The sequence below is a fragment of the Lycorma delicatula genome, chromosome 2, assembly GCF_047948215.1.
Source record: "Lycorma delicatula isolate Av1 chromosome 2, ASM4794821v1, whole genome shotgun sequence".
Classification (NCBI taxonomy): Eukaryota; Metazoa; Arthropoda; class Insecta; order Hemiptera; family Fulgoridae; genus Lycorma; species Lycorma delicatula.
The window spans coordinates 67,635,901-67,659,795 of record NC_134456.1 but is presented as its reverse complement, the minus strand read 5'-3'; the positions used below and the strand labels follow the sequence as shown (position 1 = coordinate 67,659,795).

At 28.6% G+C, this 23,895-nt stretch overlaps 1 protein-coding gene across 2 annotated transcripts in view; it reads left to right on the top strand.

Moving 5' to 3' along the window:
* The window catches only part of LOC142318888 (uncharacterized), a 409,398-nt gene that overhangs the window by 241,447 nt on the left and 144,056 nt on the right, over positions 1–23,895 (top strand). For both annotated transcript variants that reach the window (XM_075355511.1, XM_075355510.1), the window contains exon 3: positions 10,576–10,717. In XM_075355511.1, the coding sequence (XP_075211626.1) occupies positions 10,576–10,717 (142 nt within the window). The remainder of the gene's footprint in view (positions 1–10,575; positions 10,718–23,895) is intronic.

Below are 23,895 nucleotides of genomic sequence, written 5' to 3'. Positions count from 1 at the left end.
TTGTATAAATTTATTTCCACGATTGCACTTGAAACGATCGGCTTAATAAAAGCTACTTTTATATGATGAACAAAAGCACTATTTGGCAAACTTCATAATTAAACGTATAAACAAAATAGTTGAGAATTTTCATAAGATTTAATATGTTCATTGTTATGTTAAATTATATATATATAATTTACAGTACTATATATATATATATATATATATATATATATATATATATATATATTACTGTATTGTACATACTTATAACACCGGTAATCAATTAAAAAAAGAAAATAATAATTAAAAATTACTACATTATTTCAATAGATGTTATGGGCTAACATTTAAAAAAGTGGTTAAGGGAAGTCTCTCTACTGATGAAAAAGTTCTAAATAAGTCCATTTAAATTAAATTAACAATATTGGTGCAAAAAAATTATTTGAGTAAAATATATATACTCACTTGCACAGATAAACATATGGAATCTCTACACGAATGTAGTTAGTTAAAGGAAAGTTTCTAAATCATTCAAAACTAATTTTTGTTTTTTAAAATGAACAACTTTCAAAAGGATACATTTTTCAAAGGTCAAGGTTGTAAGGAATTCCCTGAGATCTCTCATAAAATTAGGTAAAATTTCGGAAAGAAATCTTAATACTACTTTTAATTAGAAATTAAATTGACATGACTCTTCTACTGTTCAAAACTCTTTTATCAGTAACAGTTACGAAAATTTTGCTATATACTTTTCTTGTACTTTTTACGTGTAACAACATTTTTAACAAAATTACAGTAATTTTTGAGTATACTTCATAAAAATATTTTATCTGAATGGCAAATTTCAAAGTAAACGATTATGAAATTATGAGAAAAATTGGAAAATTTTATTGTTGTATGAGATAATTAAGATTTTACCAATTTCTGAGAACGGTAAATAATTTTTTTTAATATCAAAAAAGTTATCTGTTTAAAGGTAATCAAATTATTGGTTATATTTTTTAAATATTAGTCTGATACTGGTCAAACGTCGAATATTTACTTCAATAATCAAAAAAAATACAATACTCATAGTAAGAGACTGCGGTACGAAAGGTTGCATATTGATGTATTCTAACCCACAGATTTCATTCGAACTTTCGGTAGAGATGCAGGAAAGGTTCGGATAAAATAAATCTTTATTTTGTCTATCTGTTAGCATTTAAAATCGGTACTTCATGGGAACCATAAAGAAAATTTGATTTTTTATAATCACGTGAACAAAAGTTCTCTAACTGAAGTTCTTCAGTTCCCTCACTGAAGAATACAAAGGTTCAACATTATATATATAGGAAACGTACTTGTATAAGTGGTCCAACTACGGTTCAATACCTAACAAAGCACTAGAAATAAATCACAAGAAGAAAAATATTAAAATAACACTATATATCAAAATAACACTATAGATAAAACAAATATTTGTCCGTAAATAGAAATAGCTGTAATTCGTAGACTATCATAGTGACGTAAACTACTCAGTGACCGAGTCATCCTGCGTTCCCACTCCCAAGTTCCTTCTCCAGGTCATTGCTATGGTTAAAATTCCCAGGTCAGCACATGAAAACGTTTTAAACGCGAGTTAATTTTCTGGATCTCTTCGTATGTAATGCTAGGTAGGCATGAATTTCTCTACCTCTAACACACCATGGGACCTCTGTTATGGTCCTCACCAATTTATTTTGGAATCTTTGAATTACTTCAATATTGCAGTTACTTGTCATACCCCATTGTTGGATTCCATACGTCCAGATAGGTTTAAGAATAACTCTGTAGATCAACAATTTATTAAATAACGATAAACGTGAGAATCTGCCCAGAAACCAGTTCAGTTCCCAATTCTTGATGTTAAGCAGTTTCCTCTTTTCTACCACGTGGCCCTTCCATGTCAGGAGACGATCCAAATGTAAGCCAAGTGACCCTTTTCGATCCGTCTGAGAGATGTAGATGCCACTCAGGTGGATCCATTGACAATCACTCCTTCTTATGGTAAATTTTACATGGCTCGATTTTTTCTGATTAACACCCATTATCCATTTCGTCAGCCCCGCGCCGATCTCATCTAACTCTGAATGTATTTTAGCAGAGGCTTAATTCGGATCTTCATCACGAGTTAGGATTGTCCTGTCGTCTGCAAACGATTTGACAGTGACACATTCCAGAGCAGAAAGGTCTGATATGAAAATCGAATACAGAACAAGCTCAAGTACAGAGCCGTGAGGAACTCCCTACTTAGTATCGAAGAACCCGTATAATTGGTGATTGAAGTTAACCTGGAAAAAGCGTCTATCAAGGCAACCGCAAAGGAAGGAATAAGTAAAATGGCTGATGAAAATTCTGTTTTAGAATATACAGGTAGACCAGGCAGCCAGATCTTATCAAAGGGCTACCGAACATCCAAAAATGCTGCTGGGCAGTACTTCTTTTCTCCAAGAATCTATTCATGATACTAAAGCTCTATGGATCTGTCCAAAGGTAGAGTAGCCAATCCTGAAGCCAAATTTATGATCTGGAATAATCTCCTTTCGCTCCTAAGACAGACCACAACTTCCGAAGAAACAACTTTTCAGACAACTTGGATATCGGTAGAAGACATACAGGTCTGTAGGAAGTAATATTAAAAAAAGGTTTGCCTGGGTTCGGGACAATTGTTTTACGGGAAAACTTCTACCAGATGGGTAACACCTTGTTCGGAGGATCCCATTGAAGAGGCCTGTTATGTACCGGATGGCTTTGTACGAAAGCGTTACGAACATCTTATAATCAGATCAAACCCTGGGGCCTTTTTTAATGTCTTTCCTTCCTTGATTAGTCCTAGCATCTCCGATATTGAGAGAGGTATATTTGGTAGACTTCGAGGAATCGAGCTGTCTAGAAATTCAAGTATATAATCTTCGTCAGAACCCTGTACGTCCAAGGGTGAAAAGATCTTGCTAGGATGAGAAACAAAAAAGTCGACTTTTTCTGAGTCGCCCCTAACCCATTTCCCATTCGAAGCTTTCAAGGGAGCTATTGTACGCGGAGCTTACCGGAGAAGCTATTTTTGAAACTTGACAACGATTTTCAAGAAAGGTATTGTTTTTTTGTTACGATGATAATACACGGGTATCTTAAAATTTTAAAGAGTTTCAATAAAATATAAATTACAGCTATAGAGGGTAAATTATAAAATAATTGATCCTCGAGTTGCTTTTACGTATAATTGATAACACATATACAATATTGATTATTATCGATATATGAATATCGATTACGTATTTCGATTACGCATTAGGTATAGATTAACAGAAGGTAATCTCCATATGATCATTTAGCATAAATCAATTAAAAAAAGCAAAATTAATGGAACGCTAATACAATAAATTTTTTGTCAGTATATTTCTTTACCTTTAATTTAAAAGAAGTATAAAATTCACAAAATTTCACTTCCTTCCGATATACTATTTATTAAAGAAACCTATAAAACAAATCAATCTTGTAATTGCACTGGGTAAGTTTAAAAAAATTTAACAATAAATAAAAGTGACGTTAAAACGTGCGGTATTACATTATTAACTAAAATAAAAATATTCTGGAAGTTTAAATAAGTCTTTAATATTTTTTTTTTTTTTTTTTTTTACATCGGCGAAGAATATCTTTCCTTAAACCTGTAAAATGGCATAAGAGTTAAATTTAATTTACACAACTGCCTGTAATAAAATTTATTTACATAAAACTTAATTTACTGTTTTAGAACAGGTTCAGACAGGTATTATTAAGTAATGAAATATTTATTACAGTAATTTTATTTACGCAGTAAATTACTCCGTTTAATACATGTATAAAGTTAATCAGTAGTAAGAAAAAATTACAGTTATTACGACACTAAAATAAATATCAATTTAATATAAAATCTTTTTATTTCCTGACCTTTTATAACAAAATTTCTATCTTATTTTTTTAAAATTCTTAGTGTTTAGGTACTTGTAAAAATAATTATTTATATTAATTAATGTATTATATACATTATAAAAATATTATTTATTAAAAAATTAAACCGGCAACTTATTGGTAATAGTTTCACTTTTTTTTTTAATCTAAATTCAAGTGGAATGTCAAAATATTTGAGTAGGGAGTTGTTTCTAAATTGGATACCACGAGTTATCCTTATCTTCGTATACAATAATGAGAACTAAATTAAATTACATAAATTGTTAATTAAAATAAGTTTAATTTAGTTATTCATAATTATAACTAATTTAAAAATCATTAATTTAATTAATTAAATTAAATAGAGTGATTGAGCTGTGCGATACGTGATTGATGAATACTAAGATACAAAAACAATGGTAAAAACTATATTTCAATGTAATATTCTACAAAGATGTATTAATTCAGATATAGTCATGTGACAAATTGTGAATTTGTGAACTGTGCAGCTCATCCTACACTCATGCTTTCTAAGTGCCCTGGTTATTATAACTCCAACGACATTTTATCGAAACAGTGAGTCATAGGAAGAAAAAGAGATTGTTACTAACGTTTCTTATTTTATTTTGTAATCAACGGAAATTTTCATTTGACTTCCAAAATTAAAAACATATACAATATAAAAACTTATCTAAAGTGGAAAATTTCCATTAAAAATGTAATCTTTATTGTCAGTAAATATCAAAATCTTATTTTCATAAAGAACTGAAAGAATGTAATATGTATCACGCACAATAGAAGATAAATTTAAGTAAATTTAATTTGAGCATCCCACCCAAACAATTTAGAATTTAATACTGCCGTTATTATCATTTATAACAAATTTTCCATCACTTTTCGGACTGTAACCATACGAATACAGAAGTTTTCCATCAAAAGAAAGAAAGTCAAAGTACTGATAAAAACTTTCCAAAAATTATTTATGGTAGTATTTGAATAATGTTTTGAGAGAATATTTTCTAAAATGCATCTAAGTGAATTATAACCATTTTTAAGAAAAGAGTGATAGAGAATAAAATTTAAGTAAGATAAAGCCTATTATATTCGTTGAATTGAGATAAAAATATGCTGTAATTTTATTTTAAATCAGTTGTCTTTTTTTACCCCTTTAAAAAAATGATTATATAAACGCTGATAATGAAAGCGATTGAAATCGATGTACATTGACATAAATGCAAATTTATAAAAAATAATAATGCAAAGTACAAAAATGGATTAAAATATTTATGATTATTTTATGACGAATAATATTTTTTTAATCTTTAACTACAGTAATCGATTTACGTGATAAAGAATGGTTATTCTTTGTACCAGTCTTATATGTGCCACCGTTAATAACAGAAAATAGCCATTCTTCAATATAATGGAAAAAAAAAACATTTTCTAAATTCTCCTACTAAGGGATATAAAGTGTATAATCCCGCAGAAAGCAGAAGATCAACTGGTTTTTTCTCACTATTTATCGGCCTCTCTTATGACTTTGATGTAAATTGAGTTCAAAATACCAATGGCATGTGTCACAGTTTCTTTATAAGACTAAGAGGTATTAAAAATGTTTCGTTATACAGGCTAATCCTTAAATTGACAGAATAAAATTGTTATCTATATCTGGATTTGAGTGGCCTCGGCATATTTATATTTAACAATTTATATAGCTCAGTTAAGAAATAATGGGAAACCGCATCATTTCTCAATTTCCTTAGTAAGTCTTGCATTAGATCCGTATTATTCTTGAGATTAGCTGTCACTTATGTGACTGATGTTACAAGTATACATTACTTTTATTTTTAGTTTATATACAATTTCAGCAAACATTCATTTATTTAAAATATTTTTCATCCTTAAATAATTTTTTTTACAGTGCTACTTGAAGATATGATAATTGAATAGCTAAAAAATTATGTCTAAAAAATTATCTAGCTAGGTGGACGTGTGTGATCCGTCCACCTAAGCTCAGAACATGCTTATATGATCGAACATACTGCCCGTCAAAAATCATATGATTTTACTTTCTTATACGAAGTACAAGTAAGTATTGTAATCGCGAAATATTTCGGTTTTCAGATTTCAACGGAAATGTCCATTTTGACCAACCCTGAATCCATTTTGACTAGTTTTGGCATGACTTCTTTACGTACGTACGGATGTATCTCGCATAATCATAACTCAAAATCGATTAGCCGTAGAATGTTGAAATTTTGGATTTAGGACTGTTGTAACATCCAGTTGTGCTCGTCTCCTTTTGATTGCAATCGACTGGATCAAAATTGTCCAAAAAATTGGATTTTGGACTTTTCTTTAACTGCAGTAAAAAGTACTCATTGCGATCTTTTCAACAGTATATCATAAGTGGTACTTATTTTCATTGGTTCCAGAGTTATAATCTCATAAAAGTTTAATTAATGAAATATTTTGATCTTACAAGAGGAAGGCACATCGGTTCGAATCCGAATTCCTTTCCTTTTTTTTATTTTAAATATATTGATTTATTATTAATTATTAACCTCCGACTGTAAAAATAAATTACAATAAAAAATAAATAAAATTAAAAACTAATGAAAAGTTTAAATATATAAATAATGTGTGTAATTTAATAGGCATACAAGGAAATAATGTGGCGTCCACATCAGATTTTTTCTTAAATGTTTAAAGAATAAGTAAGAAGAAGCAACACCAACAAATACGAGTAAAAGGAAAGAAGATGCTTCACGGTTGAACATACTGTAAAAAAAATCACTGATGAGATGGATGACAATGTAGCATGTGAAAAAGTCATGCCTGACCGGGATTCGAATCCGAGACCTCCGACTGAAAGGCCAAGACGCTACCACTCTCGCCATGGTTTGGCCTTGTAGTTACAGTTAAACACGTAGACATAAAACAAGTGGGTTAAATCAAATGGTACACAATAAAAAAAATTAGAAGAATTTTCAATCCTATATATCCTCCTTAGCCATTTTTTGATTTTGAAGTCAACTTCTCTTTTGTTATTGTGTCAAGGAAGGTTAGTTTCGTATTTCGATAATTTGTTTCGTAAATTGAATATAATATAAAAATAGTAAATTAATTTATTTTATTTTTATTTAAGCTTCCAGCTCTCGTAGTGAGTGAATTTCTATATGGATATTATGGATCTTGTTGAAAATGTTAACGAGTGTGTAATCTTTAAAAGATGCCTAAACCGATCTAAACCAGATTTAATTGGGAAGATTTGCTGATATTTTGTTGCTTTTCATTGATCAATTTTCGCCATTCAAAAAGAAAAAAATATTTTCACACGAGGTAATCAATTTTCGAGACCTAATAATCCCATTCCGAGACGCCGCCCACCAGGCCAACCCGTCCGGAGGGCCTAGCTGTGGAGGCGTGCCGTAGTCATGCCCTGCTGCTAGTATTATACTAAAAAACTTAAACTGAATTATTTTTTCTTAAAGTAATTCAATTTTATTTCATAACGTAATTTTATAAACCCTTACGTAAAATCTTTGGTTTTCAATTACAATAAATTCTTATATACTTCAATAAATTTGCTTAAATTTATGCTTCAAAAAATTTTTTTACCAGTTTTTTTCAAGATGGTTTTAAGCATTTATCAAAATAAACTTATCTCCCGTAAAACGAGTTTTATGTGCCATTTTAAAACTTAGTAGATATTATAATAGACTGTAAATTATAATATATTAATTACATATATTAAAATGGTAATGCTGTTTTGACGATATTATTTCAAACAAGGTTTTAATATTCAACTACAGAATTAATAAATTGCTTATTTAAAATTATTATTTTAAATAAAAAAAAAAGAAACCATATTTGATAATAATATATATGTTACATTTTTAAAAATATAATGTCTAATAAATTTTTGGTTTGTATTATAATTAATTAAAAATTTATCAGGAAAATTTTCATAAGGAGTAAGAAACTACATTTTCATTAGTAGTTTTTAAAATAAAATTTATTTTTAAATAGTAATTACTACTTAAAGATTGTTACTTAAAAAGAAAAAAAATTCTTTCCTTTTAAGAGATGTAACAAAATTAAAAAATTACATTATTCCACGTATTCACGAAACAGTCGTGTATATAAATAAATGGCAAACCACATAATGCGTTATTTTATGAATTTTATTTTAAGAGTGACAAAAATTCTTATATAAACAATATATAATTAATATATATATATATATATATATATATATATATATATATATATATATATAAAACAGATCTGAACAGTCAGTATCGTTGGAAGAAAGCTTAATTATAAAAAGAAAAACAAACATAAGCGATTTACTTTATTTACGCAATAAAACAAAGGAAATTTAATTAGAATAATGGTTGTTTTTATTTTATTAAAACGATGTAAATCCGCAGGGTCTAATTTAAATAAGAAAATAGTAAGGTTACTATTTTTCAAATCATTCCAGAGCAGTAAAAAACAAAAATAAAAAAACACTTAACAGTAAATTAAGATACAGAAGCAGACTGAGGGAATAAAGTATTATTTACACGTAGGATGTCGTTAATATGGTAAAATTAAACGATTTGTAAAAAGGATAAGAATGCGCATATAAACAGTATAACGAGGAATACCTCAACGAATTGTAATTAAAAAAAAACATTATAAAAATAATTACAATAATAACAGTATTAACAAAATAAATTCAATTGTTTATGTTTTGTTATAATTTTATAGTAACTCATTAAACAGGATGCTTGATAAATTTTACATTCTGTTTTTTCTGAAAGATCGATTATTGTCTATAGATAAAAAAGACGAATTATAATATTTTGTACATCTAGTAATATTTTTAATTTGATAAAAGTTATAATTATCATTAAAAATTATACATATTTTGAACTGTTACTTCATAGATTTATCTTTATTTAGTATATAAATTTTATTAATTAATCTTACCACTTTTATCATGGTTTATTTGTATTTCTTCAGCTGCATTTCTTCATTTATAAGCATTTATTCATGCTTAAATAAAATTTTACACCAAATAAGAAGTAATCGGGTTAGTTTTGTTAATCACGTTGTTTATAATTCTAATTTAAAGAAGGAAATTGTGTACCGGTTCCTTCCGTTTGAATATTTAACTCACAAATTCCGTCGTAGCTGGCAATTTAAAGAAAGAAGAAATGCAATATGAATTATTTATAATATATTGAATTTTTTTTGTTCTATTTTACAATATAACAGTTGATTTTTTTTCAAAACCTAATAGCTGATAAAAATGAAACAAAGAAGTGTTCAATAGTAACATAATTTTCTTAATATTTTTTCCATTTATGTTTTAGTATCATAGAATACAGTAGTTTTAAGTTTTAATGTTTGGTGTCAGACCACTAATTGCCACAGACTTGGCGTGCGACGTGCATGAGCACCCGCGTGACGAGTCACGGCCTGAGCACGCGCTAACCGGAAACAAGCTCTACGACTCCCAAGACAATCATATTGTACTGTTCTCTTACATCCAACGTCTTTCATATCTTCACAATAAATAGATTCAACAGGTTAACTTTTAAGTAAACGAATAAATTTTAGACTTCATGCCTTACTTAAAAATGCAACTGAATAGAGATTAATTTTGTTAGGTTAATAAAATTTCTATTACTAGGTTACCAAATCTCAACTTATTGAAAAAATACATTATCTACCATTATCTATTAACAATTCACCGGTTGAAATGACTCAATTCCGATACAAAAATTACTTTGACAACGTTTAAGTGCTTGCAGATGGTTACGGGTGTGCGACGGTAACGTGATTGTACACGTTACCGTGTATTCTACACGTATATATATAAGTTCCCAGTTCTGATGATCTGTAGCCTTATTTAATAGATAATTGACAATAAAAACAAATTAAAGCCCAAGTATTACACAACTATTGATTAAAATACTTACTTTGTTTCGAAGGTAGATGAAAATTTGTCTGACTTTTCCATTTTATAATCCTGGTTAATAATTTTAAATTGTAAACTGTTTGGAATATTATAATAATTTTTTTTAATTTCTTGGTAATAAATTGTAATTCTTTTACAGTTTGTAGAATTCCAAGTTTTGTATTTGTGTATGTAATAACCTCCTACCTCTATCAAAATTATTGCACTGCAATAATACACAAAATAAATATATGAAAGATTTTTTTACTGAAGTTTTCATAAAAAATTTACGAATACAAATAAAATGTTCCCTCTCATTCTGTATTCTTAAAAATGTATATCATTTTAATTTATAAAAAACATACATAATTTCTGAAAACTGGATTTATTTTTTAATTTTATTATTTTAGTTAAAATACTAAAGTAGATTGATTAGTTTGCTTGAGTGGGACTTTCGTCTTTCAGATTTTGTGAAAGGCGAAATAAACTATTTGAAGTACGTGAATTAAAAGATAAAATAGAAGATACTTATATATATTGTTCTGACTTAGTCATCAATTCAATTGTAATTAAAAGGCATTAATTTAAAAAAAATATATATATTAAATTAATGTTTATGCAAATTAATGAAGAAAGGAAAATTTAACTTAAAAAAATAATGTTGTAATAATCTCTTTCATTTTGTTTTTCAGTGCCCGAGAGATCTCTGGAGCTTAAAGAATTAAAACCCAAAGAAGATGAAGATAAGCAAGTTACTGTTAAATGTGAAGCTGAGGGTGTTTACCCGAAACCAAACATGACCATATTTGCTGACAATCCGGCTGTACGCCAAAAGTAGGTGAATCTTTATTGAATCAATTTAATTACTTATTTCAAGCATTGTGTTTATAGTATTAATGTTATTTCACATTTGACTTCTTTCTTGGTCTAAAAACATAATAATTAACGATTACTAGTAAGTCCAAAAGTTCCACGTAAGGCCAGAGAAGCATAAATACTGCAAAATAATTATACCTTCTGCTAAATATGTTTAACTTATAAAATGTATTTTTTACGAGAAAAATGTTTTATTTTTTATATATTATTATAAATTTCTGTTACTTAAAGCTAATTTGGTAGAAAAAATATTATAATAATTTCGTTCTCTGTCAGTGTTTATCATTAAATCTGACGTCATAAACATCTTAGACTGACTTTCGATATAATTCATACAATGAACTAAAAAAAATCCCTTTCGGCACGTTGAAAGGCGGAGGTAGATTTCACCAGCACTAATTAGAGGATAATAAATTGACAATGGTTTCATGTGAAAAAAACTTTCACATATTTAGCAAACGACAAGCTCCCATCTTCTTACAATTCCAGCAATATTTTGGTCATCCGTTACCGAAAAGGTTGGTCATACCAAAAATTGTTTCAGACAAAAGCCTTAGGTAATGTTTAGAGAACGACCACTTTAAACCGTTTCGATACTGTGCTTATTAAGGGAGGTATGACTTTTTTTGTCTTCGAAATCCCATTTTTTCAATCTCCTGGGCCAATGTTTAGTGATATCAGAAAACTTTACTTAGATATATTTTAGGCCCTATATAAATATATATATATAAACTTTTCAGAATTGGCGCCTGCTTCCAGAAAATTAATTTCTAGCTATAATTTGTTCTATAATACTTAAAACGTATACTACATAAACTCAATACAGATATTACATCAGTGGAATTGATATTTATGTGCTTTGGTTGCTTTCCCGTTTGCGATTATTACATCTTTTTATATACGCCATATTTAGGTCCATTTAAGTACCACATAATTCTGATCATGTGTTTTGGCACCGATTCAAAAAATTTGTCCAAGAGATTAATTAAGTATTTGAACTAAATTATTTCTTATCTTTTAGTGCATTTTGATGTCGATTCCATTTATTTTTAAATAATTATTGCATAATTATTATCCTAATAATTATTTCATAATAACCTCCTTGGTACGAAACAGAAATAAATTTATGGCATCTGTTTTCATTTTATGAGTTAACAATAAACATGAAACAAAGAAATCATATGGAGTTCATCGATGTATTAAATAAATTGCATTTTGGCGAAGTTAAAACTAGCCAATTGGAAATGCTGTGTAAAAGGAGGGTAGCCCTAACATACGAATTTCCAGATGGAAATTCTGTAAAAATATTTCCAACTATTAAATTAGTTGATGAATTAACTATGGTTAATTCATACTCATACTATGGTTATCGTAGTATGAGTGATATGATATCAAAAACAAATAAAGTTTATGCTATTAACGTTTTTGGTGAATCATGAGAAGCTGCAACTCATATGGGAAAACTCTTCCCGGTAATCTTATGTCATAACGTCATAACTGTAGTGGCCTGTTGCATACGTATCATTGGCAGAGGGTTCAAGAGTTATGTTCAGGTGTAATATATCGATTTCTGATAGTTAAGATAAGGTGCTATGTGAATGTAAAGAAATTCAAATGGCCTGCCCATCGAAGGGACCAACCGGAAAGCGGTGAGTTACGAAAAGCTGTGTTAATAAAATTCGATGACGAAACAATAGGTTCAAAAATGAAAGACAATGGTGGATGCATACTTTTTACACCAGTAGGTACAACATTTCAAGCTACTAAGGGATATGGAGCTGTAGAAAGGCGTATGCTACCTTTAATTTTAAGTTGGCCTGTTACAGTTTACAAATTGCAAGGTACAACATTAAATACAGTTGTAGTAAATTTTAAGAAAAAGTATTTGCAAAAGAACAAGTTTATGTTGATACAATTTGATATCAACAGCGTTACGAGTATTATAAATAAGTTTACTTGTTCGACCTTGCAAGAGACCGCATACGACCATGTAATGTGATGTACATACGTATATAGAATTATAAGATTCCCACTGTCCCTACCGATGCTGTATATTATATATAATGTAAATTGGGGCCTGAAAGGGTTAAGACGAGAGATATCGATTTCTTATGATTCTATTAACGAATCTACGTATCTTGTGCAAAAACTTAACCTGCGCTATAAAAGACCATAAAACATCATTTAACGTGCCGCATGCATATCGAATACCAGGATTCTTACTGTCCCTACCTACTTGTCGGACGGCAAAAAAATGGTTTTGCCAATTTTCTGACCAATTTTTTGAGTCGAAAGAATTTTTTCAACGTCATGGCACCACCACGAAAAGCAATGCGTCGATGGCAACAAGATTTATTTGAATCAGATTAATAGGAAAATGTTATGCGCGGACATAAAAAATATATACGATACGGGTGGAATGCAGACCTCCTGTTTAGAAGTCGTAAAGTAAATATCTTCAATTATGAATTAATGGATAGAAAAATTGAAGCAACCCAGTGAAACACTAAATTTTTGTTATTTATTTATTATAAGAAATGTTATTTTATTTACTGCGTATAGAATAATTTCAATAAAAATAATAACAATTAATAAGTAAACTATATTGTTGATAATGTGATAATTTTGTTGCTCACTTCTAAAAGAATACAATTTTTCTAAGAAATTATAAAAAGCGTAATATGAAAATTAAAGATCATTCATAAAAATAAAATATACATTTAAATTTTTGAAACTAAATTTAAAAAGAAATGAAAAAAGTCTATTTTGAGTCATTTGTAAAGAATAATCTGCATTAAGTTTAGGAAAAGTCTCATTAAATGTGTTTTTTAATGTATAAATATGAAAGATAAATTAGCTTCTATTAAAATAAAAATCCATAAATTACTGCCAGTAATAAAAGCGTTTTAATTATCAGTTTCACTTATTTTCTGATATTAACATTATTAACAAAATAAAAAAAACAACATTAACAATTTTAATTTTTTCCATATAGTGACAGATATCTGGAAAATTTTATAAATTACCAAAAGTTTTGATAGTAAATTCATAATGATTTTTTTCAATTCACCAGCTAATGTTCAGGCACTGTCTAACAAATAATAACAGCTTTTAATTTATTAAGTAAAAGGTTTGTGTTATATGTATCGCCTCAAGCAAAGATATTTTTATTAACTAAATGTTCCGTTTTGCTTCTTATTTCCATATTATTAAATAACATTAAAGGTTATTGTTTTATTAAGATTAACATCATTTCTTAACAACAATGATACAAATAAAACCGGGTCCCACGTGCAGAATACATTCTTATTTGGTATCATTCAAGCATAATTATTTCTATGTAAAAAATGTGGTGCTATTTTTAAATATCTGAAATTCATTAAATGTTACTTATGTTTTAATCTAGTTGATCCTATCAACTATCGGTTTGTTCCCCATTAGCAGTGATACATAATAAGATTGCGGAATACGTTCAGAAAATATTTAATAATTTGATTTTCTGGCCCTCTTGAAAATTTTTTTATAACTTTGAATGGGCGAGAGTTATTATTATTATTCGATATTATGTACACTGAAATTAGGAAAGCGGTTGCTAAACTTAAATGAAATTGGTCAAAAAAGTTTTTAGTAAAATCTTCAATAGCCTTTGACAGTAATGGACGCATTTACACCTATCAAGTTTTCTAAATTCTTAAAAAACCCTCACAAGAGGTTTCTAGTTATTAAATGAAATATGCATAAACAAGTACAATAGTAGCGCTTGAATATTCATATCACTATATAATACATTATATATTAAATTAATAATACATATTATACATTAATAATACGTATGTATAATAATAGTTTTTTACACAACAGTTTTAAGAGAATCCTCATGTCGTGACACTATTAGGTACGAGTCCAAAATCTGGTTTTTTGAACATGAATTTTAGTAATACAATCAACTGGATGGGATTTTAGAAAATTATTAAAAATTCAGATAAAACCTCCACATATTTTACTGTTAACGTTAAAGCGAATTTATAAACAACGAACTTATAATAAAAGATAAAACATAATTATACGGTATAATTAATGATAATTTCCCGCATTACTATGCTGATATCTGCAGTGGAATATAGGCATTTTCTCTTTCATCCGGAGTTTCGGCTTCGAGTCCCGGCCAGTCATGCCATTTTTTGCACATAAATAAATTTATTATCATCCATCGTAGCAACTATAATTGACCATCAAACTGCTGTTGTTAATTTTTGTAAGCATAAATAATTTGTACGTTGGTAGCTAATAAATAACAATATTTACCTAAATCTACCTTCCAACATTCACACGCAGCCGGAATTATAAAACTTATTAACGACAAATATTTGCTATCAAACTCATATATATAATTAATTTGCAAACAAAAGAAAAACATTACTATTTATCCGTTAATTATTCGCAGAATAAACTGCAATTCAATTAATATTAAATATTGTTAAATTGAATGAGAATTTTCTAATAATTAATTATAATGTATCTATTGAAAACAATTACGTAAATTAACTTTCATAAATGTGTAAAATCTATTTGTGGTTTTAAGAAATTTATGAAAAAGCTGTTATTTTTTAACAAGTTAACTTGCCAGAAACATTAATTTTGTAAAACAAACCATTTTAACTTTAAACAGCCTTTATAAAACTTTTATTAATAAATTATTTTATAGATTAACATCATGAAACTTTACTTCCTGTAGTACTTGCAAATCAGTTTTAAAACTTAACGTTCAGAGTATAATTTGAATCTAAAAAAAAGTTATAAAACATAATAATTTTAAAAAGAAAAAAATCCTTTTTTTGTAACAAGTAAGGAAGAAGTATCAGTGACAAACTTCCTTAACGGGAAGAAAATAACATTTTAGGAAGTACATGGAAACTTAATTTGAATTTTTGGTATGTTTAACCTTCACATAGAAGAAGAAACAGTTAAGTACGGTTGTTTAAATGTTTGTTTAACTCTTCAAGCTATTAAAAAACGTATAAGAAGTTAGATCGTAGTTGTGGATGAGGTCATTGTTATACAGAAATAAAATAATTGTGTTAAGCTCTATTTAGAAGAGTGTTTAACTTATAATAGGTTTTGGGTTTGGGATTGTGAAATAACGAACAATAAAAGATAACTCTCTGTACACTGGATTTAAATTTAGCCTGTAGGTGACAGAATCAGAAAAGTGAAGAAATTATATAATTATTATTAACTCTTTACTTCCACACCGGCATTAAATTTCTTACTTTAATTAAAATTGCTGTTCCATAAGGAATAAGAGTTTATGTGTTAAGTGTTTACTTGGTTAATAAGAATATTATTCTACGATTGTAGCTAGTGTCATAATAATAGTTGCCAAAATTTATTATATTCCTTAAAATTTGAAAAGAATAGTGATATTGAGTACACACACACAAACTGTATTAATTTATGAATAAATTAATACATTAATACATAAAAATTAATACAGTTGAAAATTATTTTTACACTTGGCACAAAAATAATTTGAAAAAAAAACAATATACGAAAACCAATATTTACTTGTTATAACATTAAAATGTGCTCCTGAAATGATTAAAACGGCTATTTGAGTTGTAACTCAAATTTTTTTACAATTTAACGTTTAATACCTACTTCTGTAGTAGAAAATAAATCGACTGCCGATGACATTTAAACAAACAATGTAATTGTTCCAAAGTGGCAGATTGAACGGCAAAAATTTCACAAACTCCTTTTTATTGAAGAACATATTTTATACTTGAACTCATAATAACAACTACATTTTTTTACAGGTAAGCGCATTTTCCAAATATTTAGAAAAAAATTGTTTTACAGTATTAATTTTAATGGCACTTATAATCATGGTTTTCTAAAATTGACTATTGATAAATAGGTAATATTTTATTTTTCAATAAATAATTATTGATAAATAGAAGTTACAAGCATAATTTTCATGGAGAAATAGTATCCCTCAGTAAGATTTTATCCCAATCCAACATTTTTAAAACGTTAACAGGATCAATTTCTGTTAAATTTAAAATAAAGCTAAAAAATCAAATTTCATAAATGGAAGCTTAAATTTCCTGAGTTTTAAAGAAAAATACACATTAATTTACGCATAAAGGATTTTCAAACAGAAATTATTGTTTGAGGATTCAAGGAACTGTAATAAATCGAAAAAAAAATACTGGTAGCAATATTTGTTATAGATCAATACAGCCAATGAAAGTCGGGAATGGATGATTAAGGTATGTTTCATTTGCGTTTTAAATTTTGCCTTATGCATTTTTTTTTTTTCATTTCTATAATTGTCTCTAATAACTAGTCAATTGAAAGTTTATCTTACAATGTTTGTATATTTTTCGGTAGTATTATTTCCGGTTTTAAAATTCTCTCTCATTGTAATTATTATTATTAATGTTATGATAAGTGTTATTACCGTAAATTTTATGATACAATTATTATCAGTAAAATTTAAAATAAAAATATTTTATCTAGAATTAATTTCATCCAAAGTAAGTGAAATAATTTGAAGAAATGTAAGAGCCAAAATCCGATTTACTTTTACGAGAATAATAACCCCATGAAATATAGTTGTTCCGTAAAAATAAATACGTTATGTTAAATATTCAATTTATGGATGCATAATAAACACAGTCATATGGTAGTAAAAAAAAAAAAAATAACAATTTTATAACTTCAGATCTTCTTTGTAAGATTTTCACGTAATCAGAGTGTTCATTTTTTATTCAAAGCATGGATGTTAGAATAAACATGAAAGATACTTTAAGTGTAACAAAACTTGTTTCAGCTGAATTGACAAATATGTTAAAAAAATTCACACACAATTGGAAATTAAAAAAAAAATAAAACAAAATAAGAATAGAATTAATGAAATAAAAGAAAAACAACAAAGAAAGAAGTAAGAGTTTTATAAATAAAATTATCCGATAAGATAATTATCTATACCTAATTTCATTGATAAAATACGGACAGACATATTTTTCACAAACTTTTAATGAAGCTATTTATGATTTACTACTACTTTGTACTTTTCTACAGAAAATATTTTCCAAGACTTTTCAGCATTTATTTAAATTTGTAAATACATCTACTACTTTTACGTTTTCAAAAAAAAAACTTTAGGAAGCCTGCTAAAAGCCAACTTTTCTCACTATTCATGTTTGTATAGGTAATAAAAATTAAATCATTAATTTCGGAAGAATGTAGGTAATATATATATAGCTTAATATATTTATTTGGCTACCAGTCGCTGATTTTTTAAGTTATTTTATGTAAATTATGATTACTTACTAAAATGTTTCATTTTTCTTTTTAAATTCTTGAAGATGTATTCAGGTAATATTAAACACAATTCCAGTTATTGTTTAACACTGTAGAATTATGTGGTTTTCCCTTCGATCAGATAATTGATTATTTAATTGAACAACAATCGTTTAGTATACTTTATTTGTTAATTTCTTTAATTTTATTTAATTAATTAATTTTTTTGTATATGACTAAACTGTAAAGAAAATTTACGTATTTCACTAAAGTTCGATGATAATAATTATCGTGTAAGCAATAAAGACAATAGAGATGACTATGAGGCCATTATGACCAATCCATAACGTAAATGGCGTTAATGGGTTTGATAACGCAGGTTAAACCCCGGTGAGTTTGCGGCTGAGACTGGAGTTTGTGTGTGCACAAATTGCTGTCCCCCTCTTGCCGTAAGTCAGATAATGGGCTATTCCTTCTCCTCTTCTGATGTATCGCACGACGAACACGGAGCAGCCATCTTTTCTCATATCAAATTTTGTTAGCTTGTCTTGTAAAATAAGTCATCTATATACGAAACATTATTTGGTATTTCTCGCCTAAAATAAAAGAATCATTCTTTTAACCGTGTATCGTCTGAAAACTGTTGTAAAAATAAAGACCATTTCGTTTTACCACACGAAATTTATTTAATGTTAAAATCGGAGAAAATAAATAAATAAGAAAATAAAGAGTGGATAAAAGGGATAAAAAGAATATCAGTGGAAGATGTGTCAAGGTTTAACTCCGTAACTGATTTCAGTAATAAATTTATATCTGCTTTTCTGTCCAAATAAATTTATTTTGTAATATCTACAGTGCTTTTAGTCTACCACAAAAATCTTTAAAAGGTCTATAAAAACGGAGATAGTTTGTTCTAGTTTTAACTTCTTTTTATTTTTTCTTCTTTGTAAAAATTTATATCAACCTCTTAACCATTATATGTATGTAACCTTTGGGATATAATTTGTTACAAATTTTATTGCATTGAAAAAAAATATCACCATTTTACGATAAAGTATTTTTTTTCAATTATATTTAATGTTTTCTGGTAATCTATCATTTTTTTTGTCATTTGTTCTAGAAATATATTGAGAAGTTATTAGTAACAAAACTTCCAATAGTTATATCATAATTCTTTTTTTTACAACATTTTTCAGTTAAATCAACTTTTCTCCATTACACAAAAAAGCATTAAACGTTGTGAAAGATGACCATACTTTTTTCTAAATCACGGTAAAAAGTTACTGAATTCAATGAGATATTTTACTTTAACTTGAAATGAAAAAAACAGACTTTGATATACATCACACTTAAATATGATTATTTTGTGTAAATATATTTAACGCATGCTTTAATTTAAATTACCGCTAATACATTTTTCCTAACACGACTTTCTGTCTGTTTAAAAATATCACTTTAACCAATTTTTTTTTCAGATTTTATTAATCAATTAAAATTAGCAATAATTTATAGTGTGTATTTCTCAGCTTTTAAAAGTTCTTAGTTTGATGCAGTTTAGTAAACAATTTTCAAAAACTATACTTCAGAGAAAATTTAATTTTTTAATAATAATATATTATTAATGTAAAAATATGGTAAAAAACTTTGTAAGGAGATTAACCACTCGTTCAAAAATTGTTTATAATATTCCTACAGCTACGTTTATTTTAGGTAATATAAAATGTTCAGCCTAAATGTTTTGAAATTAACTTCTTCATCAAACAGAACTAGTTACTGCATTTAGTTTACGCTCCAATAAATTAATATTTACTGAATTTCATTTTAATTGCATAGAATTAGACACTAAATACTAAAAATAAATAATTTTATTTATAAATCCTTTTCTGAGTTTAATTTCTTTTTAATTCAACCCAAATTAAAAACAACAAACAATAAAATCTTTTATTTTGGTGGAAATTTAAAAAAATGCATAGTTTACGCTATTTCTTTGCAATCCAATTCACTTCATCTCACGCCATATTACGCTAAAATTAATTTTAGCAATAAAATAGTTATTTGGTAACGATCCACTGTTTCCACTCCACCTTCTGCTTACAAGAACATCATAAAATATATGAATCATAGCATCCACTTTCTGTCAACACTTGTCCAAAATTTATAAGTTATTGTAAATCAATGTAACTTGTAGATCCACTTGCTATCCTAGAAATTATTAAAATACAGTATGTTTTGTTATAATTCTCATATTTTAATTTCTTCCTATTGTCAAGATTAAAAATTTGAATACAAAAGAATGTTATTGTAATTTTGTGTAAGATTTTATTACCTATAATGCTGATAAATCTCTGCATATTCAATTAAAATTAAAATTCATATATATTTTTCCCGTCCATAAATCAACATAACTTTATTATATTTTCGAACTTGATGGCAACAGAGAGATTTGTTTTGGTTGCTGAATTAAAAGACAATCTATGTGCAATTTGATATATAAAATCTATTGCAATATAATTTAAAAATATATATATATTACTTTTACGCTAAATAAAATATACCGCGAATTTAATGAGAAATAGAAGCATTAGTTGAATGACAATAGAGATTTGTGAACAATAATTTTTACTTAACACCGTATAAACCAAATTCCTATTGACGTAACCGAATTTGTTGCCACAGAACAAGAATGTGTGTTGGTAATCTTGATTTCTTCAAAATGACAACTCTTTATAAGTAAAGAGTAAAGAGTAGAGTATAAATAATATTTCCCAGTCTTAATATTGGCCATCCTTATTCTGTATTGTTAAATGTCATAAGTTTTCTTTTATTGTTATTTTTTAGGTGTAGTCTTCGTCCATCTTTCTTTCTACCAATAATTAATGTTATTTAGTTTTAACTCGCTTCTAATTTACGTTTAAAACAACATTATCATCAGTGAATCACAATATCTGCATTTTTGTTTCTTAAATTGTAACTCTACTTTCAAATTATTTATCAACTTATTTTATTACATAATCAATATATAAGTTGAAGAGCGAAAGAGCGACGAGAAAAATTTAGATTCTTGCCCTAATTCTTACATTACAGCAGCTTGCCTTCTGAATTGCAGCTTTTTTAATCAAAGCCCTTCTTCTGATCTAAAAAAACACTATTTGAAAAGCTTTGTTTTCTTTTTTTTATTTAGCGTTCTTTCTAATATTAATATTAGGTCTGAAATTGACTTCTTTGAACCCGTTTTCTTCCTGAACCAAATTGTCTTTTCTAGTAGTTACGGCTTTCATCTGACAATTTATTGCCTGTATTTAATAAATATTTTAATACAAATTTATTCTTATTTTTTCTTAGCTTATAAGATATAAATAAAAAATAATAAACGTATTATTTTTTCAAATTTTATTTTATGAAATGCATTTAAGTGTTTTATATTAGCTGTAGTGTTCTTAATAAAAAACAAAACAGTAATTAATCGATCTGTACATGATACTCTTTAGTACACAAGAATTATTTGTTATTTAGATTTTAAATAATGTTGTTGAGACAAATTTACGATGGATGTCATCGAAAGGGTGACACGTGTAGTAAAGATCGAGCCACAGGGACACGGAGTACAAGACGAATCCTGATGATTATAATATTAGACGTCCAAAACGCCTTTAACAGTGTCTCCTGGCCGGTTGTGCTTGTGGCACTGAGGGAGAAAAACATTAATGTTCATCTGATAAGGTATTAAACAACTACCTATATGTTAGAAACCTGATGGCAATACGGAGGAAGGGGAAGTTAGATTCAACATGCGTGGCGGTATTCCACAAAGGTCGGTGTTGAGCTCTATCCTGTGGGATCTAGTCTTCGATGATTTCTTAAGGTTAGAATTCCCAGGGGATACATTCATCGCAGAATATACCAATGATTTGGCCCTTTTTATGACAGGTCAAATGGAGCAAGAGGTTGAAATAATAACTACAGAGACCGTGACCCAGATAAGTGACTGGCTTAAAACAAAGGGACTGAAGTTAGCTCTGAAAAAGACGACCATGCAGGCAACGGTCGGAAGGACACTGTCTCTTATTCTTAAGAGGCATAACCACAGAGGTGTAAGGTTTTCATGTACGTGTTGAGAGACAAATAAAATATTTAGGTGTATGGATCGAGCGATCAGATATCTTCACCCATCATATTATGGAATGTACAATATGAGCGGAAAAAGCGATCCGGACTATGGATAAGCTCATGGGTAATATATGGGGGTTTCAGGGCAGATAAACAAAGATTGATATTATTACCTGCCACCTCAGCGTTATTCTATGCTATACGGCCTGGCATGAGGCATTTTAGCGGACAAGAAACGTTCAGAGTCTAGCCTTCCTCCAAAGGAAGGCAGCGCTGAACATTACGTCTGCATATAAAACGGTTTCTAGGGAGGCGATAGAGGTGTTGGCAGGTGTTCCACCTATACATTTCGGAGCTAACCAGCCAGTCAGAACTCATGAAGGCATGATAGGATGAAGCGTATGAGCTACTCGTCACCAAATGGCAGACCGAGTGAGAAGCCTCGAATAAAGGTATGTGGATAAAGAGGCTAATTCCCAGTATTAAGCCATGAAGTGAGCTTACACTTGACCGGACATGGTAAATTTGGTAAATACCTTCACCGGTGTGGGATAAGAGATTTCTCGTGGTGTATTTACTGCGGGGAAGTAGATTCTCCTAAGTACACCTTTACCTGCCTGAATGGATTCACATGAGAGAAGAACTAGGACTTGACCGGTAAAACTCAGAAGAGACTATCACTTACATGCTCACTGGGCAGAAAGAGTGAGATGCTGTGGAGAGATATGTTGTGGAGATAGTGAAGAGCAACTGATAGATCACCGTGAATGGGGTGAAGACTAGATCTTGGACATGACGAAGGCCTGAAGTACACTCCCCCCCGACCATCGTGGAGGTTGAATAGAACAATGTAAGTCCTTTGAGGGAGGCAGAAAAACATGCCCGGAGGGCGAGGGAGAGGAGGACAGCTCCCTGCGGAGCCCTTGTTGGTCCGCGCTTGTGTGGGTCGGCGACTGTCATGAGGCACGGAGACTCTGAATCCCGTGAGCCCGATGACACCTCCCAACTGCTGGTCCGGCCCTAGGAGTGGTGAGTCGGAGAGGTAGGAGGTTTAGTCGGTAGGATGCAGGCACACATACGCACTCTTAATAACATCATGCGGAACATGTTATCAAGTCCGACACTCAGTACGTAAATGGTATTCCGAAAAAAAAAAATGCTGTTATATTTTAATATATATTTTCATTTATATTTTTCTGGATACAGTATATAAGTATATTATTTGAATTTTATGATTTTTTTTTTAAAATGAAATTTCACTATAATTGGTTATTTTATCTTTTTTTAATTATTGTGGTAGTAATATCTACTAAAGTTTAAAGAGCACTACAACAACACAGATAGATAATTTATTACATGCAGATTGAAAGTAACTAACTGCCTTACTGAACGTTGTTAAATCGCTAAAAAAACGAATATAAAAATTTAATGTTACTGCTGCTCTCATTGACAAAGAAAAATATAAATTATTAATAATATTCGTTTATTTTTTTTACAAAAATGTATACCGTTGGGAATATTTTGCGGCTTCATGTAAAAATAAAATGTTTACATAATTATAGCAAAATTTTATATTATAGAATAATATTAAATGGAACGAAGATAATTATTTTTATACAGTTTAAGTATCGTATGTTTAATTAAAATAAATCTTAACACATGAAATAATATTAAAAAATATAGTAAAATATTCTCTGAAAAAACTTTTACAAAAAATGACA